Genomic DNA, 15,361 nt, shown 5'->3' on the forward strand with positions numbered 1-15,361 from the left:
CAGAGTCACAGACAAGAGAACAATGGTGTTGCCTTCCAATCAAACCATTCCCAAAAGAAGCCAAAAACAGATGAACCTTACAAGAATGCATGTCCTTAAAAAATCATAAAGCCACTTACGATCAGTTAGAACATGTTCTGTTTCCAAGCGGCTTTTCAAATGGCCATAGACTGTGAAGTAAACCTGCAATTGTACATCACAAGCATTTTGATTAATGATGCAAATTCTCAACATTCAGCCAACAATCAAATACATATTGATTTGTTTCTATCAAACTATATACAGAGATAAGTGCCTGTGCAGATATTCAATCGCAAGAATGCATAAGCATGGGCTTTACCCCTCTGCTATACAGCCCCAGGCTTCAAAAAAGAGGGACCGAGTCCAAAGCTTAGAGATGTAGGAAGCAAAGAAAAATATATGCAGAGATAAGTGCCTGTGCAATTGGAACGTATATGGCGTCAATCTCAAGTATGCATAAGCATGGGGCTATACAGCGCCAGGCTTCAAAAAAGAGGGCCTGGGTCCAAATATTGCCTCGCCTAGAGAGGTAGCTATCAGGAAGCAAACAAATAGCATCAACAGAAAAACATTCATTCTTAATAACAACTGATCCCGAATAGCAAGCAAACAATATAAGGTATGATACAATCTGCTACGTGTCCAATTGCCCAGCGGAGCAAGAGAGCAGCCTCTATTTAAAACAAAAAGAAGGCCAGCCAAAATGTAATTTCCTTCTGCAATGAAAAGTGTCTTCTCTCCACCTGTGAACATTTGCAGACATAGAGGTGTACACCTAGGACATTTGCAGCATACTTGAAATTATCGAGTCTACTCAACTGACACCACTGGGAAAACCATCCAAAAAGTATCCATCTGTCATGCAGAAAAGTCACTAACCCATCCAGCTCAACTTACAAAAAACAAGAATAATTATGCACTTATCTAGGTGTCATGCACTCTAAATAATCAGACGAGCAGGCTGCTGGTATCATGCAAGAAAGTCAGGACAATTGGAATTACAAGCTATCAAACCTGTTGTACTTGCTGATGTACCTGTTGTACCTATTGCTGCACCTATTGTACTTGTTGTACCTGAATAAAAAGCATTCGTACCTGCTGTGCATAGGTAATTTGTAAAATTTGGGGCTTTTTGACAATTTTTGCTTAATTGCAAAATTGAAGCTGCAGGATACACAAAAATTTGGGGGTTTTTGGATTTTTGTGCAGTTAGCGCACATAACAGCCCAATTGCATACAGAAATTTGGGGCTTTCATAAAGTTCAAGTATGACATCGTGAGCAAGCTCCTGTAAGCTCCCCCCCTCTCGCCTACAGCCTACCCCAAACCCACTGTACGCCCCGCCCCTCCCCCCCCCCACCCGCCCCGCCTTTCCCCCCTTAGTCGCTTCGCCTTCTGCGCCCCCTCTCCCAACCCCCCCCCTTCTCCCTTTCTTCGCTTCGCTACCCGCCCCTTGCTTCCGGAGTTCTCAGCTTTTACGCGAAGCTTCGGCCTATTCTGGTCTTCACCCTCACGAGGACTCCATGGCAGCCGCTCCGTCATCCCCGATTGAAACCGTCGTTCCTTGCATTACCTTCTCTGAAGTGGATCTACAGACTCTTGCCATGATTGTTGCCTCACTTGAGGCCTCCACCCTAGTCTGCAAAATTGTTGGTAGCCGCCCTATGCGCGGACAGCTCAGGGATCTTTTTCAAGCCAGCCTCATTGGTGAACCTGCTAAGATCACCGATATTCACCATCTGGGGCGCGGATACGACCAGGTGGAGTTCGACTCACCATCGGCATCAGACCAGGTCATGCAGCTGAGCCCCCTTGAAATGCGTACGGCGCAAGCCTTCTTTGCACAGTGCCAGCACGGCTTCAATCCAACGTCTGACCCACTGGCTGGCATTTCAGGCTTCCCACTGATAGTTTGCTTCCCATGCCTTAGGAAGGAGTACCTTCCTATTCTCCCGGTGATTGGTGGTGCCATTGGGAGAGTGATGGAGCCCAACCCCCCCCCCCAACCGCTGCCTCGGCCCTCGCAAGGGTAGCGGGGATCCCATCCCTCTGTATCTGCGTAGCCTTGCGGGAGTCTGTACCGCAGTGCATATCTATACCTAGGCTCCGACGCGACCCCATAGAGCATTACGTGGAGTATTCTAGACTTCTAGGCCAATGCTTCATTTGTAGACACATGGGTCATTTAGCTAGAGCTTGCCCTCGGTGGCAGTCTAGGAGACTGCCACCAGTGGTTCCTTCCCCAAGTTCTCGTGCTGACCCTCACCAGGAGGAGAGAGAGAGAGAGAGAGAGAGAGAGAGAGGCAAGCTCTCAGGTAGCAGAGCACCAAGCCCCGACTTCTGGTGACCCAGCGGCGGACAACGAGTGGCGGACGGTTTGGGCTGCCAAATGACCACCAGAGCCAAGCGCCGGCACCGTGCGCGCCAAGCTGGCAGATCTCAAGGGGATTCGATTCTGTCAGAGAACCGTTATGAGCATTTATCTCACCATTTTCCCATTGGTAGTGCACCCTATCCAGTCCCGGAGCGGGCCCCTCCAGCCCCACCAATATAGCGGCCAATCCCTCGTCGAGATTCTCCCCGACCCCTAGTGTTTAAAGAGGCCGGCCGACCTCTCTAAGCCCCCGGCGGGTCCCTCCCCTCAACCTTCCTCTCCGATGGATCCCTCACAGCAGCACCCCTACTCTGCCTCTACGCCCCTCCGCCCATCGTGACTATGTGCCACGGGGTCTTTATTACCCCTACCAGATGGGATCAACAATCCTCATGCTACATCATGTAGCACAGCAATTGTCCACCGTTGATGAAAAATGTAAACTAGCGAATGTAAACTAGGAAATGTAAACTAGGGGTGTCAGAAAAATTCAAAAAAAAAGGCTTTCTGGCAGAAAAAAAACTAGATGGAACCACATTCACGAATTCCAAGGAAGATATGAGGAGAATATAGTTGGTTATGGTGTGTCATTCACCCATGGTTTCACGTTTGTAACCTTAGTTTACTCTCTCTCCTAGTTTACCACTAAGTTTGCCAACTTCCAAGTTTCCTCACCACCTCCCTAGTTTATGCACTAGTTTCAGTTAATACCTAGTTTCACTCTTTCATAGTTTACAAACCAATTTATCTCTCGTATTATTCCTCACAAGGATAGTTTGCACCCAAATCACCCACCTCTTTCTTCCACCGTTATTTATTCCTTGCTTGATCTCTCTTACACTAGAATGGAGCGCTCGAATATGATCCTAGTGACAGCTTACAATCGCATGAAGACTTGGAGAATGCGTCAAGTTTTTTTGCGTCAAGTTTTTTCAACAAGCGATGAAGACTATGATGAAGAGCGGGCGCAAGATCCAAAGTCACCTTTTGCTCCACTCGATCCACTTCTTTATCTTTCCGGTACATACTACTCTTTTGATAAAAAGAGTTATAATCTGATGATGAATGCAATTCAAGGAGATGTTTCAATGGATTTGGAGACTTTGAAGGCATGTGATACACGAGGGATACTTGATCTAAAAAAATGGAGGAACATGAAAGACAACCTATGCTTAGGACAGAATGAGGATGGTTCTATTTGTCTTTGTTTAAAGTCTTCCCCTAATATAGAGGATAGAGGAAGCATAATCCAACTATGTCATATAACCCGAAATGGAGAGCATCATCATAGCATAGAGATCACCCTTGAAAAATTAAAGTCTACATGGTGTGTGGACATCAGACGGCACGGAATCCCTATCTCAAATGTGAAGGAACTTCTCAATACTTGTGATTGCAAATTAGCCATAAAAAATTTCTTTGATAGGAATGCATGTCCTCAACTTCCTAAAAGTTATCCTTCCCAGCTTGTTGTGTATAAGGGAGGGATTGATAATGTGCATGTGGACAACGCTTTAATAGGGATAATGATCGAGCACAAAGTTAGGCTAGTAAAGCTTCACTCAAGCAAGAACCACGGTCAATCCAAGGTGGTTGTTGATTATGAATGCCATAGAGGTGGAAAACCACATAGATTGGAAACTCAAAACAGATTGAGGAGATCAAAAAGATGTGGCTGTCCATTTAAAGTAAGAGTAGAGTTTCTTAATGATACAAAAAAAGCTTCCATTTCATTAAGTCCCATCCACAAAGGACATGCTCCCGGTACGCGCGAAGATTTGTATCACTTACCCGTCCATCCAAAGGTTTTTGAGTGTTGCATGGAGGATCTATTTGATGTGGGTAGCGCTCGATATGTAGCAAAGATGTCCATGTCAAAAGAGAGATTGCATAAAGAACATGCTTCTCTTCTTGATCAAACTATTTACATATTTTTTATGATTCCGAAGGAGGTCTCCATGATGTCTTACCAGATACACCAACAAGGTAATATGGAGCTACGATTAATGCAAACAAAGTATAAAGATGTGCCAAGTTTTAACTTCTTGCACGAATGCAGACAATCTCTCGAAAGATGACTGGACTTCTACGTACATGGAGGCTTGCATTCTAAAACACAAGGGAAGGTTTGATGTCTAACTTTTAACCATGTGAAAGGTAGGACATGATTTACCAATATGCTTACATTTCTTTGCATATATACAGATTTTGTATTGTCAACCTTATAATCCCCATGCTGAGGATGATAAGGACAAGCCATTCATCATAATAATTTAAGACAAGTGGATGCTAGACATGGCAATGCGATTCTAACTCATGGGCAATTGATAGTACCTTCAAAACCAATGTATTCGGGCTTCCATTATATGCCGCTGTTGTAAATGGATGAGAGGTGATGTGAATGAAGAGAGAAGAATGAGATGTGAGGATATGTGAAAGGATGTGATGTAATATAAATAGATGTGAATGTGGATGTGAATGAAGAGATGAGAATGCAATGTGAGGATATGTGCAAGGATGTGATGTGATGTAAATGAATGTGGATATGGATGTGATGTAATGTAAATGGATGTGGATGTGGATATGGATGTGAATGAAGAGATAAGAATGCAATGTGAGGATATGTGAAAGGATGTGATGTGATGTAAATGAATGTAGATATGGATGTGATAAGATGTGATGTGATGTAAATGGATATGGATGTGGATGTGATAGGATGTGATGTGATATAAATGAATGTGGATATGGATGTGATAAGATGTGGTGTGATGCAAATGAATGTGGATGTGGATGTGATAAGATGTGATGTGATGTAAATGGATGTGGATGTGAATGAGAAGTGATGTGATATAAAGGGATGTGGATGTGAATGTGATGAGATGTGGATGAAATGTGATGTGATGTGAATATATGTGGATGTGAATGTGAATGTATGGATGGATGTGGATAGACGTGCATGTGAATGATTGGATGGATATGGATGAATGAGATGGAATGTGTATGGATGTGATGGGATATGGATGGATGTGGATGGAATGAATGAGATAAGATGAGGATAGATGTGGATGTGATGTAAATAGATGTGAATGGATGAGATGTGATGTGATGTGAGATGGATGTGATGTGGTGTGATGTGAATCGATATAGATGTGAATGAATGAAATGCAAATGTGATGTGATGTGATGTGGATCGGGGTAGTTGTGAATGGATGAGAGGTGATGTGAATGGATGTGATGTAATGTGATGTAGATATAGGTAGATGAGAATGGATGAGATGTGATGAGGATAGATGTGGATAGATGTGATGGGATATAATATAATATGATTGAATGAGAATGGATGAAGACGATGAGAATACATATGACTCGATGTGGAATAAGTAACGTGAATTGATGTAGAAGAATGTGGAATAATGAGAAATGATGTGGAACAATGTGGAAAGAAGAGAGTTCGTTAGAAACTGTATTTATGACCTGTTTTTAAATGATTGTTTTATGTGAAGAATGCTGGGGAAGCATTTTGACCATCTTGTGAATGAGGTCGTGGATACCTAAGTGTAAAGTTACAACAGCTGACCGAGAATCAACGAAGAACGTCTCGCGTAGCTAGGTCGGCCAAGGTCTTGACCAGCCTCGGTTCGATTTAAATGGTAAGCTTCTGTACGGTGGATGAGAGACCAAGGAAGCAGCCTATGAGTGAAGCACTAGGTGACCTACGAAGGATCCTAGAGAGTGCTGACCATACGGTGCTCCGGCTCTGGGTTGCCGAAGATAACCACGCGTGTGTCCACGAAGAAAATGGAACAAGGTGTTAGAGTTGCTTTCTGAACTCGGACATGGATCTGGTTGATTGACCTTGCTGGTCTTCAACGGATGAGTCCATAGCTCTTTTATATGGATCTGTTGGTTGATCTTGTTGATCTTCAATAGAGAGTCCATCTCGATTTTTATAAGTGTATATTTCCGGGTACTATGAGCTAGGAACTATTGAAAAGGCCCTTGAGTGGACAGCTGGTGAGCGTTCTAGTTGCCAATGATGCCATAGGTACACCGATGAAAGAATGATTGGAAATTAAAATTCAACCGGATATTTTGGAGGATTATGATCAATGATACTATGGTTTCATTAAAAGATTGTTTTAAAGACAGCTGCATCTGTGAAACAGGCAATTTCATATTGGGTGTGTAAGTAGTGTGACTATTTTGAAGTTTGCATGAAATGTCAGCTAGGGGACCTGGGAACTCTTTTCCCTGGTACCCGGAACAAAACATAACCAAATTTCTAAATGGATCCTATCACTACAGTGGTTGGGCGGTTGGCTAACCCATGGGATTGAATGGGGTTAGGCTAGACTAATAGATCCCTAAAATGAGACTCAATTCTGTTATGGTACGATAGATGAAGTAAATCCCGGATAGTCTTGTTCTATGGAAAAGAATCAACGGCTATGCCTCTCGATGAGGAAAAAAGCGTTGGTCTCTATGATCCAAGTGCAAGTTTCTTCCTTGATCTAACCATGTGACTTACTGGTTCGGTCGGATCAGTTTGGTTAGTTAAGGCTCTTGACTACATTAGAATAAAAATATCCTGGAGGAATCGCCCGTGCTTTCTAGGCAAGGGAAACTTTTCCGAGTTCGGTTTTGGAACAGTCTCTTGTCCGGATATCCGTGGGCGAGGCCCCGAGTGAGAGGCACTGCCCTGCGCAAGAAGTGCTACTTCCGCTGCTAGCACCCCCGAGTTCGTTGCGCGGAGGGGACAGGGATCTTTCATTGGGTTTACCCTTTGAGGACAAAGTCTGAAGTCTTCATGTGTTTTCAGCATTTTGTTGCTAAAGATGAAAATGAGATAGGTTGCAAAGTACAAACCCTCCGCTCAGATCGAAAGGGGAGGGGGGGGTGCATGTCAAATGCATTTAAGGCATATTTGCAGAAAGAGACATAAAGCATCAATGTACTTTGCCTTACACACCACAGCAAAATGATATAGCAGAAAGGAAGAACATGTCATTGATGGAGATGGCAAGTTGTATGGTTAAGGGCAAGAATCTACCTCAAAAATTCTAGATGGAGGCAATTATGTGTGATATACATGTTTTGAACAGATGTCCTACGAAGGCTTTAAAGTCCATCACTCCTTTTGAGGCCTGGTATGATAGGAAACCTACGGTTGACTATCTCTAGATTTTTGGTTGCGTTGCATAAGCTCATGTGCCTTCACAGCTTAGAGGCAAGTTAGATGACAAGGCAGTCAACTGCATATTTGTGGGCTACAATAGTGGCAGCAAGGAATACCATCTCTACAATCCATGCACACAAAGGATTTTTGAAAGTAGAGATGTATTTGCTGAAAATTCAGCACAACCACTTGCAGAGTTTAGCAAACACTTTGAAAATGGTCCACATGATATGTTTTGAGGGGCTGATCTCCTTGGGCATAGATGGAACATCAAACCAACCGCAAGAAATGCATTTTTTTTTCCAGAAAGAGACTTCTATTAAGTATGAGAAAAACATACAACAATCACAGCTATAAGCCGGAAAAGAATAGAATCACCCCAATATGTAAGGTGATTTCAACCACTGAGGAGCATCACGATGCCATGTAAGACCTGTGGTACTAGAGGAAAAGAAGATGCCATGGTCCCACTCCCGTATAAATACCATGCGCTTCGCTTGTGCAGAACGAGAGGGCCCCTGAATGCGAGCCCAAGTAGCCATAAGAGTATGGATGATATCACCCCATATAGTACTAATGCACTGAGACCCGAAAATCTGGACACCCTCGATAGCCTCTGTGCATCTAGCTCTCCAGATCTGCCATGTTGTAATACTGGCAATAATCTCCCAACTGGTGTCAATCCTCTGTCTGGGGGGTGTATAATCAAAGTGAGGAACATCCTGCGATAAACCATGCTAGGAAGTACCTCTGCGAATGAAAATAGTAGAATCTGTACCACTGCCCTCATAAAAAAGCTACGGACCGGACTAGGAGAGCCAGGCAACTGCCCCCCAAGTCACATGCATGGCTCGGCCACTCAATTTGCCCATAAGTTGGGCTACAGAACCCCAAATCTGCTATGTAGTGCTGCATCCCCATAAACAATGTTGTACAATCTCAGAATCTGCCGCACACCTAGGAGAGGAAGGTGCTACACCGAAAACCGATCTCCACTGATTGGTGGGGAGACCACCATGTAAGAATAACCAAAAGAAATGAGAGATCTGGCTCCTTCTGTGTGAGTGCCAAAGTCTATGCCAATATCTGCGCTGTATCACTAGAGAAATATCATATTGGACAGCCTATGGGTACTGAAAACCAGTCCCCAAATCAGCCTATTACTACTCATGTTGTATCTGCGCTGTATCACTGGAGAAATATCATATTGGACAGCCTATGGGTACTGAAAACCAGCCCCCAAATCAGCCAATTACTCCTCATGTTGTATAGGAAGCTGTTTAGGCAGGGCGGACAGGGATTAACGGATGCACATGACAGTCTGCGTGAAGGTAAAGAGTGCTTAGGATCATGCTCGGTATTACCCTAACCAACAACATACCCCATTCTTACAGGAGGGCATGTGGGTGTACCTTAGAGTCCCGTAGGAGTCTCACAAGATTCTAAGACGAGGAGGATTGGTAAGCATACAAGTTCTCTTTTCGAGATTGTGGTCCTTATAAGATCACAAAGAAGGTAAGTGATGTAGCTTAACGATTGACCCTACCTCCTACAATCAAAATTCACCATGTGTTTTCATGTCAATCGTTTCAAAAATATCTGAGTGAAGGTGATGAGATTGTGCCAATAGAGGAGACCCCTAACCTCGAGGACATGACTAGGTATATTCCTATGGAACCCGAGTTGGTTCTTGATCAACGTACTAGACGGTATCTGTTAGACATCATCTCCTTCTCGTTGGCTTCTTGTTTGGTGTCCTATTTTAGCCTCTAGGACTGACCATGTTAGTCAGAGGGGCTAGTCACCCCTCACATATATTTTCCCACATTATTCCCCATATTATGGAGTCTTGGGTATTTTCCTTGTCGTGGAGGTTTTTTATCACCAGTCGGCTGCCTACTCATGGGCATATATATAACTGGCTTGCCTCCCTCATTTCTCACTACTTGCTTAGCATTGTTTGCTACAGTCCCTCACATACAAGGTTTTCTCCCCTCTTGCTTGGGACATGTATTCCTTTGGATGATGATATTGAGAGCAGGTTCTCACCTGTGTTTCCTCTCCATCTCTCTCTCACTCTCTCTCACTCTCTCTCTTGTGTTTCAACTTTCCCTTCTTCCATGCACATTCTATCATGGTATCACAGCGCTGGTGATCTTCAATGTTGGATGCTCCCTCCTCTCCCTCTTGAGTTTTTGCGTTTTCAGCAAGGTGGACAGATCTGCGTTTTTTTTTCTCAGAAGTGCTGCTGGTCGCCTGCCTCTTCCAGGCGTTTCTTCTCAAAAGCCCGCGGTCCTTCTTCATCAGTTTGACCTCTGAGAACACATGTTTTCTGCACTGTTTTTCAGGGCAGTAGCACATAGTTTGCTGCGTTTTTCTGCAAGTGGCTGTCTACAGCAGTTCTCAGCATTCATACCCCCCCTGTAGTGCTGGTCGCCTGTTTTGTACAAGCCAGCAGCAGCATATTTGCTGCGTTTTTTTCTTCTACAGGTTTCTGATGATGCTGATTTGCTGATTTGAGGCTTGGGTGTACCTATTTCTTCTGCGTTTCCAGATTCAGTCCTTTCTACTGCCCTGAATACCTCTACGTTTTCAGATTTGCAGCCATGGTTGCTGCGTTTTTTCTGAACTGATCTTGCTAGTAGCTCTACCTTCACATGGGCTTCATCTGTTGGACCCGAAGGTACCTTCTCTTCAGCATTTTTCCTCATGGGAGGTGTGGACACTGGTTGACCTAAATTTTCAGGTTTGTAGCCCCTTGTTTGGCTGCGTTTTCTTCTCCAGTGGACACACATAATTGCAGAGGGGGTTTCTTGTTTGGATTGTGGCTTTTTGGAGGCAGTTAGGTACTTGAGGAGGATTCTGAATTTCTGATTTCAGTCAGCATTTTGCTGATTTTTTGGAGCATCTATACCTGTGTTTTGTTCCTGGCCTACACAGTTTCCCAGTTTCTTCATGTTCCTTGCCTTCTGTTGGCAGTGGAGTGATTTTATTTTATTTTTTTTGCTGGATAGTAGTGTTTTGGCTGCGTTTTGCTTCCCATAGGAGTTTTCTACACTCAAAGAGGGCCTATCTCTAGCTACTTAACTTGACGATCACTTTCAGGAGCTGTTTTGTATCTGTGGAGACTTTGTGCTGTGACAAGAGTTAACAGATTTTGGACGAGAGTAGTGATCTTTCCAGAGATCCTGAGCAGAGTTTATTGTTAGACATCATCCCCTTCTTGCTAGCTTCCTGTTTGGTGTCCTATTTTAGCCTCTAGGGCTGACCATGTTAGCTAGAGGGGTTGGTCACCCCTCACATATATTTTCCAATATTATTCCCCATTTTATGGAGTCTTAGGTATTTTCCCCAGCCACGGAGGATTTTATCTCTAGTCGGCTGCCTACACATGGGCATATATATAGCTGGCTTGCCTCCCTCATTTCTCACTGCTTGCTTAGCATTGTTTGCTGCAGTTCCTCAGATATGAGGTCTTCTCCCCTCTTGCTCGGGACATGTATTCCTTTTGATGATGATATTGAGAGCAGGTTCTCACCTGTGTTTCCTGTTTCCTCTCCATCTCTCTCTGCCCCATCACCGTCCGAGAAACCACTTCACCAAAGAGACCTCTTCCATCTATTCTGATCACGTCTACTGCATCCTCTCCGACCTCGATCCCCACATCCCACTTGATGAGCTTACTACACACCTCTCAGCCACCCTCAATACATCCACTGCAGCACACTCCAGAGCCACCCCTACATCACCAGGAGGGACTGTCCCACAGAATAGCTGGTACGACGAGGAATGTCGTGATACCTGAGCCCGTCTATATCGGGAGATGGCACTAGGATCCACCACTCACCAGCAGGCGTGAGTGATCTTTCGACGTCTCACACAGAGAAAGAAGAGAGCCTACCTAGCAAGGCTTGAGCAGGAGCTATACCAGCTATTTCTTGGAAGGGACTGTAAGGAGGCCTGGAGAATCTTCCAGGATCATCGCCTTCCAACTCCGATTACTTCACCCAGTACCTGGCACACCAGCCACCTCTCCCCCATCCACCCGAACCTCGTCCCCACACTCTTCCTTCTTTCACCTCAGCATGGTGAGAGATGCTATTGACAAGATGTAGACTGGGAGAGCACAGGATCATGATGGACTCCTCACTGAGCATTTCTCCCATGCTAGAGACACGCTAGCCCCTTTACTGGTTCACATGTTTAACAGGGCTTTATGTGAAGGCTTCCTTGTCAGCTGGTTATCGAATACTATTGTACCTATCTTGAAAGCTGGTTCACATGTTTAACAGGGCTTTATGTGAAGGCTTCCCTGTCAGCTGGTTATCGAATACTATTGTACCTATCTTGAAAGCAGGTGACCCCATGGACCCCAACAACTATAGGACTATCATGATTGGTCACACCTTGGCCAAGATTTATGGTTCGATTTTGGAGCATGAGCTTAGTAGATGGTCCGAGGAGCAGAGACTCGGAGCATCGGGGCAAGCAGGCTTCAGGAGAGGGCACTCCACACTAGATCATATCTTTACACTACAGGGGATCATTGAGGAGGGGAGAGCTCACGGGCAATGGATATACTGCTGCTTTGTGGATTTCCGCAAAGCTTTTGACACTGTCCCACGAGCGAGACTGATCAAGAGACTACAGGATATGGGAGTGCCAACAGAGATGCTGTGGGGGATCATTACACTCTATGAGTCAGTCACAGGCAGAGTACGCACTCCAGGAGGTGACTCAGAGATCATACACAGCACTATTGGGGTGAAGCAGGGCTGCCCCTTGTCTCCTACTCTATTTGGTCTATACATTGATGAGATCTTGGATTACATAGACAGACAGGGAGGATCAGGAGCACATTTGGCAGGAGTCTTGATACCAATGCTCTTGTATGCAAATGATATTGTTCTTATTTCTAATTCACCAGAGGGGCTGCAGAGGCATTTGGATGCATTACGGGCCTTCTGTGAGGACCGGGACCTTACTGTGAACCTTGGAAAGACTAAGGTCATGATCTTTAACACCTCCTCACAGTGGATAACTAGATCTACAGTACAGTTTACATACAATGGAGAGCATGTGGAGTATGTTACCTCATATGTATACCTTGGGATCACTTTTGCTGGACCTCAGTTCTCAATGCGGAAGGCGGCCGACGCTAGATTGACGAGGGGATATGCAGCCCTTGGCTCGCTAGAGAGGCAATGCTCACAAATACAGTTTTAGGAGCCGAGGACGAAGCTTTGGCTATTTGATACTCTAGTTACACCTGCACTACTGTATGGTGCCCCCATCTGGGGTCCTAGCTTATACCACAGGAGGAGACAGAGGAGAGAGCCGGCCGAGACAGATATAGAGGAGGTATATAATGGGTGGAAGCCGATGGAGAGACCCCTAGTGGCAATGATCTCACGCATGATTAGGAGTAAACCATCATTGCCACATGAGATTGTGCGGGCAGAGATGGGCGTTGCACCGATAGTCACAGAGGCTCTATTCCAAACAGTGACATACTGGCATAGGCTATGGGAGCTTCCACTTGACAGATACCCCCGAGTAGCCTTGGAGTCCTCGAGACAGTTGACACTTGAGGGGGATACAAAGTGCTGGTATGCACAGGTAGGCACTTGGTTTGGCATGCACGGTATGCAGATGGAGGCACTCCCCCCCTTCTAGTACAGCATAGAGGCCCCGTCATTTGCTCTCAGCCGCATAGAGCGGAACAGGGTTGTCAGGAAGGACATTGTCAGACTGGATACTCAAAGGACATGGAGTTCACCTAGTCGTCCATTTGGGACAAAGATGGCCTTCTATAGAGATCACCTCCTATGCCTGACAGAGGATGGGTTCATCATCCATCCACGCTACATGGACATACACCTGTCCTTTGGGGTGAGACGTGCGATCAGCCAAATCCGCACCTCGTCCCACCAGCTGAGAGTGGAGACTGCCAGATATGGGCCTAGGGTGGCCGCACCAGAGAACAAGATATGCCAGCTTTGTCACACACAAAGCCCGAGACAGAGGACCATTACATATGCCGATGCCCCGTGTACTATGAGATTCGAGGAAGGTTCCACTGCCTCTTCCGAGCTGGGTTCGGACCACTTTCCAGGATCATGGACCTCCCGGATCAGAGATACCTGGGACTTTTTCTTCTAGAGCTCCGTAGACACAAGGAGTCCTTAGTGAGATCCAGATCAACTATACTTGCTTGAGGACCAACACACAGAGCTCTCACTGACTTCTTCCATACCAGCACTCCGAGGGCCGATCCACCCATCATACCCAGACCATAGGCTAGTGTAGGAGCTCAGCCGAGAGGTGTGACACTCGACAAAGCCACTGAGTTATGCAAAGCTCGACGCCCCAGACCCCATGGCCCTCGCCCATGGCCACGCCACCACAAGAAGATCCAGGTCATCATCTCCCATCATCTCGCAGGACCTCAGTTTTACCACCTTGTGCACCATGTCACAGCAGCCCATGAGGGATGTATTAGGGTGATATGAGAGCTCTATGCTCATGTACCTAGATCAGATTTTAAAGTTCTAGATTTTTGTTATCTTTCTTTATTACTATTTTGTACCCAAGATTATGTACCTCATGGATATGATGTAACCTTTTGGTCTCATAGGTCATTTTGGCCTTTTGAAGACGTTAATACAACTTTCTTTCTGTCTTTCTCTCTCTCTCTCTCTCATCTTTATTTTTCATTTTTTGGTTTTTTATCCAGACATTGTATCAGATCCACCATGATGTAACTTTTTGGTCTCATAGGTCATTATGGCCTTTTGAAGACGTTAATATAACATTTCATTTCATTTCTCCCCCCCTCCCCCTCCCGCTACGCCCACCCCTCCCGCTGCGTCCCTCGCCCCCCTTCCCCCCCCCTCCCGCTGCCTGCCTCGCCCCCCTTCGCTCTCTCTCCCGCTGCGCCCCCCCCTCCCGCTGCCCCCTTCGCTCTCCTCTCCCGCTACCTGCCTCGCCCCCCTCCCCCCCCCCCCCCCCGCTGCCCGCCTGCGCCCCCCCATTCGCTCTCCCTTCCGCTGCCTGCCCTTCGTCCCTCCCTCCTGCTGCCTGCCTACGCGCCCCCCCCCCCCCCCCCCAATCACTTTGCCCACATCTCTCCCTCCCCTCCTCCCTGCCTGTACGCCTTCTTGCCTGCCTGCACCCCGCTTTTTGACCCCTCCATCTCTCTCTCTCTCTGCCCATGCTGCCATTTAGGTTTCTTGCTGCGTTTTAGGGTTTGGCTGCACTTTCTGAATTTCAGATCTGCAATCTCTCTCTCTCTCTCTCTCTCTCTCTCTCTCTCTCTCTCTCTCTCTCTCTCTCTCTCTGATCTGTCCTATAGGTCAGCTTTGGCCTCGACAGGACGTTAATATATCTTTCTTTCTTTCTTTCTTTCTTTCTCGCTTCTTCCATGACTTCCCCCTTGCACAACCCGACGAAGGCGACCTTTATGGTCACAAACAAGAGGATAACAAATGTGGAAAAGGAGATGAAGGAATGGAAGGCGGACATGGACGGATGGTGGAAGGAAAAAGCCAACTTTCTCCAAATGGTATTCAATTTTTTCTCTATAATGTAGTGATAATGAATCTCTATGTGCTTGGTACGTGCATGAAATACTGGAATTCGTGCCACGGCCATAGCACTCTGGCTATCAGTGAGAATGGTGGTGGGTGTCTACTGACACTCACGAAGATCAGCCAATTGTCTGCTCAACCATACACAATCTACTGTAGCTGTAAAGACTCCCCTGTACTCAGCCTCACAAGTAGGTGTAG

General features: G+C 45.8%; 1 protein-coding gene across 5 annotated transcripts in view; it reads right to left on the reverse strand.

Moving 5' to 3' along the window:
- LOC147630901 (nicotinamide adenine dinucleotide transporter 1, chloroplastic-like) overlaps positions 1-15,361 on the reverse strand; it is a 117,810-nt gene that overhangs the window by 60,878 nt on the left and 41,571 nt on the right. For all 5 annotated transcript variants that reach the window (XM_086809275.1, XM_086809273.1, XM_086809276.1 and 2 more), the window contains one exon: positions 120-183. In XM_086809275.1, the coding sequence (XP_086665401.1) occupies positions 120-183 (64 nt within the window). The remainder of the gene's footprint in view (positions 1-119; positions 184-15,361) is intronic.

This window comes from Cibotium barometz, chromosome 15, assembly GCF_041138505.1.
Source record: "Cibotium barometz isolate CiBa-2024 chromosome 15, ASM4113850v1, whole genome shotgun sequence".
In the NCBI taxonomy this organism is placed as follows: Eukaryota; Viridiplantae; Streptophyta; class Polypodiopsida; order Cyatheales; family Cibotiaceae; genus Cibotium; species Cibotium barometz.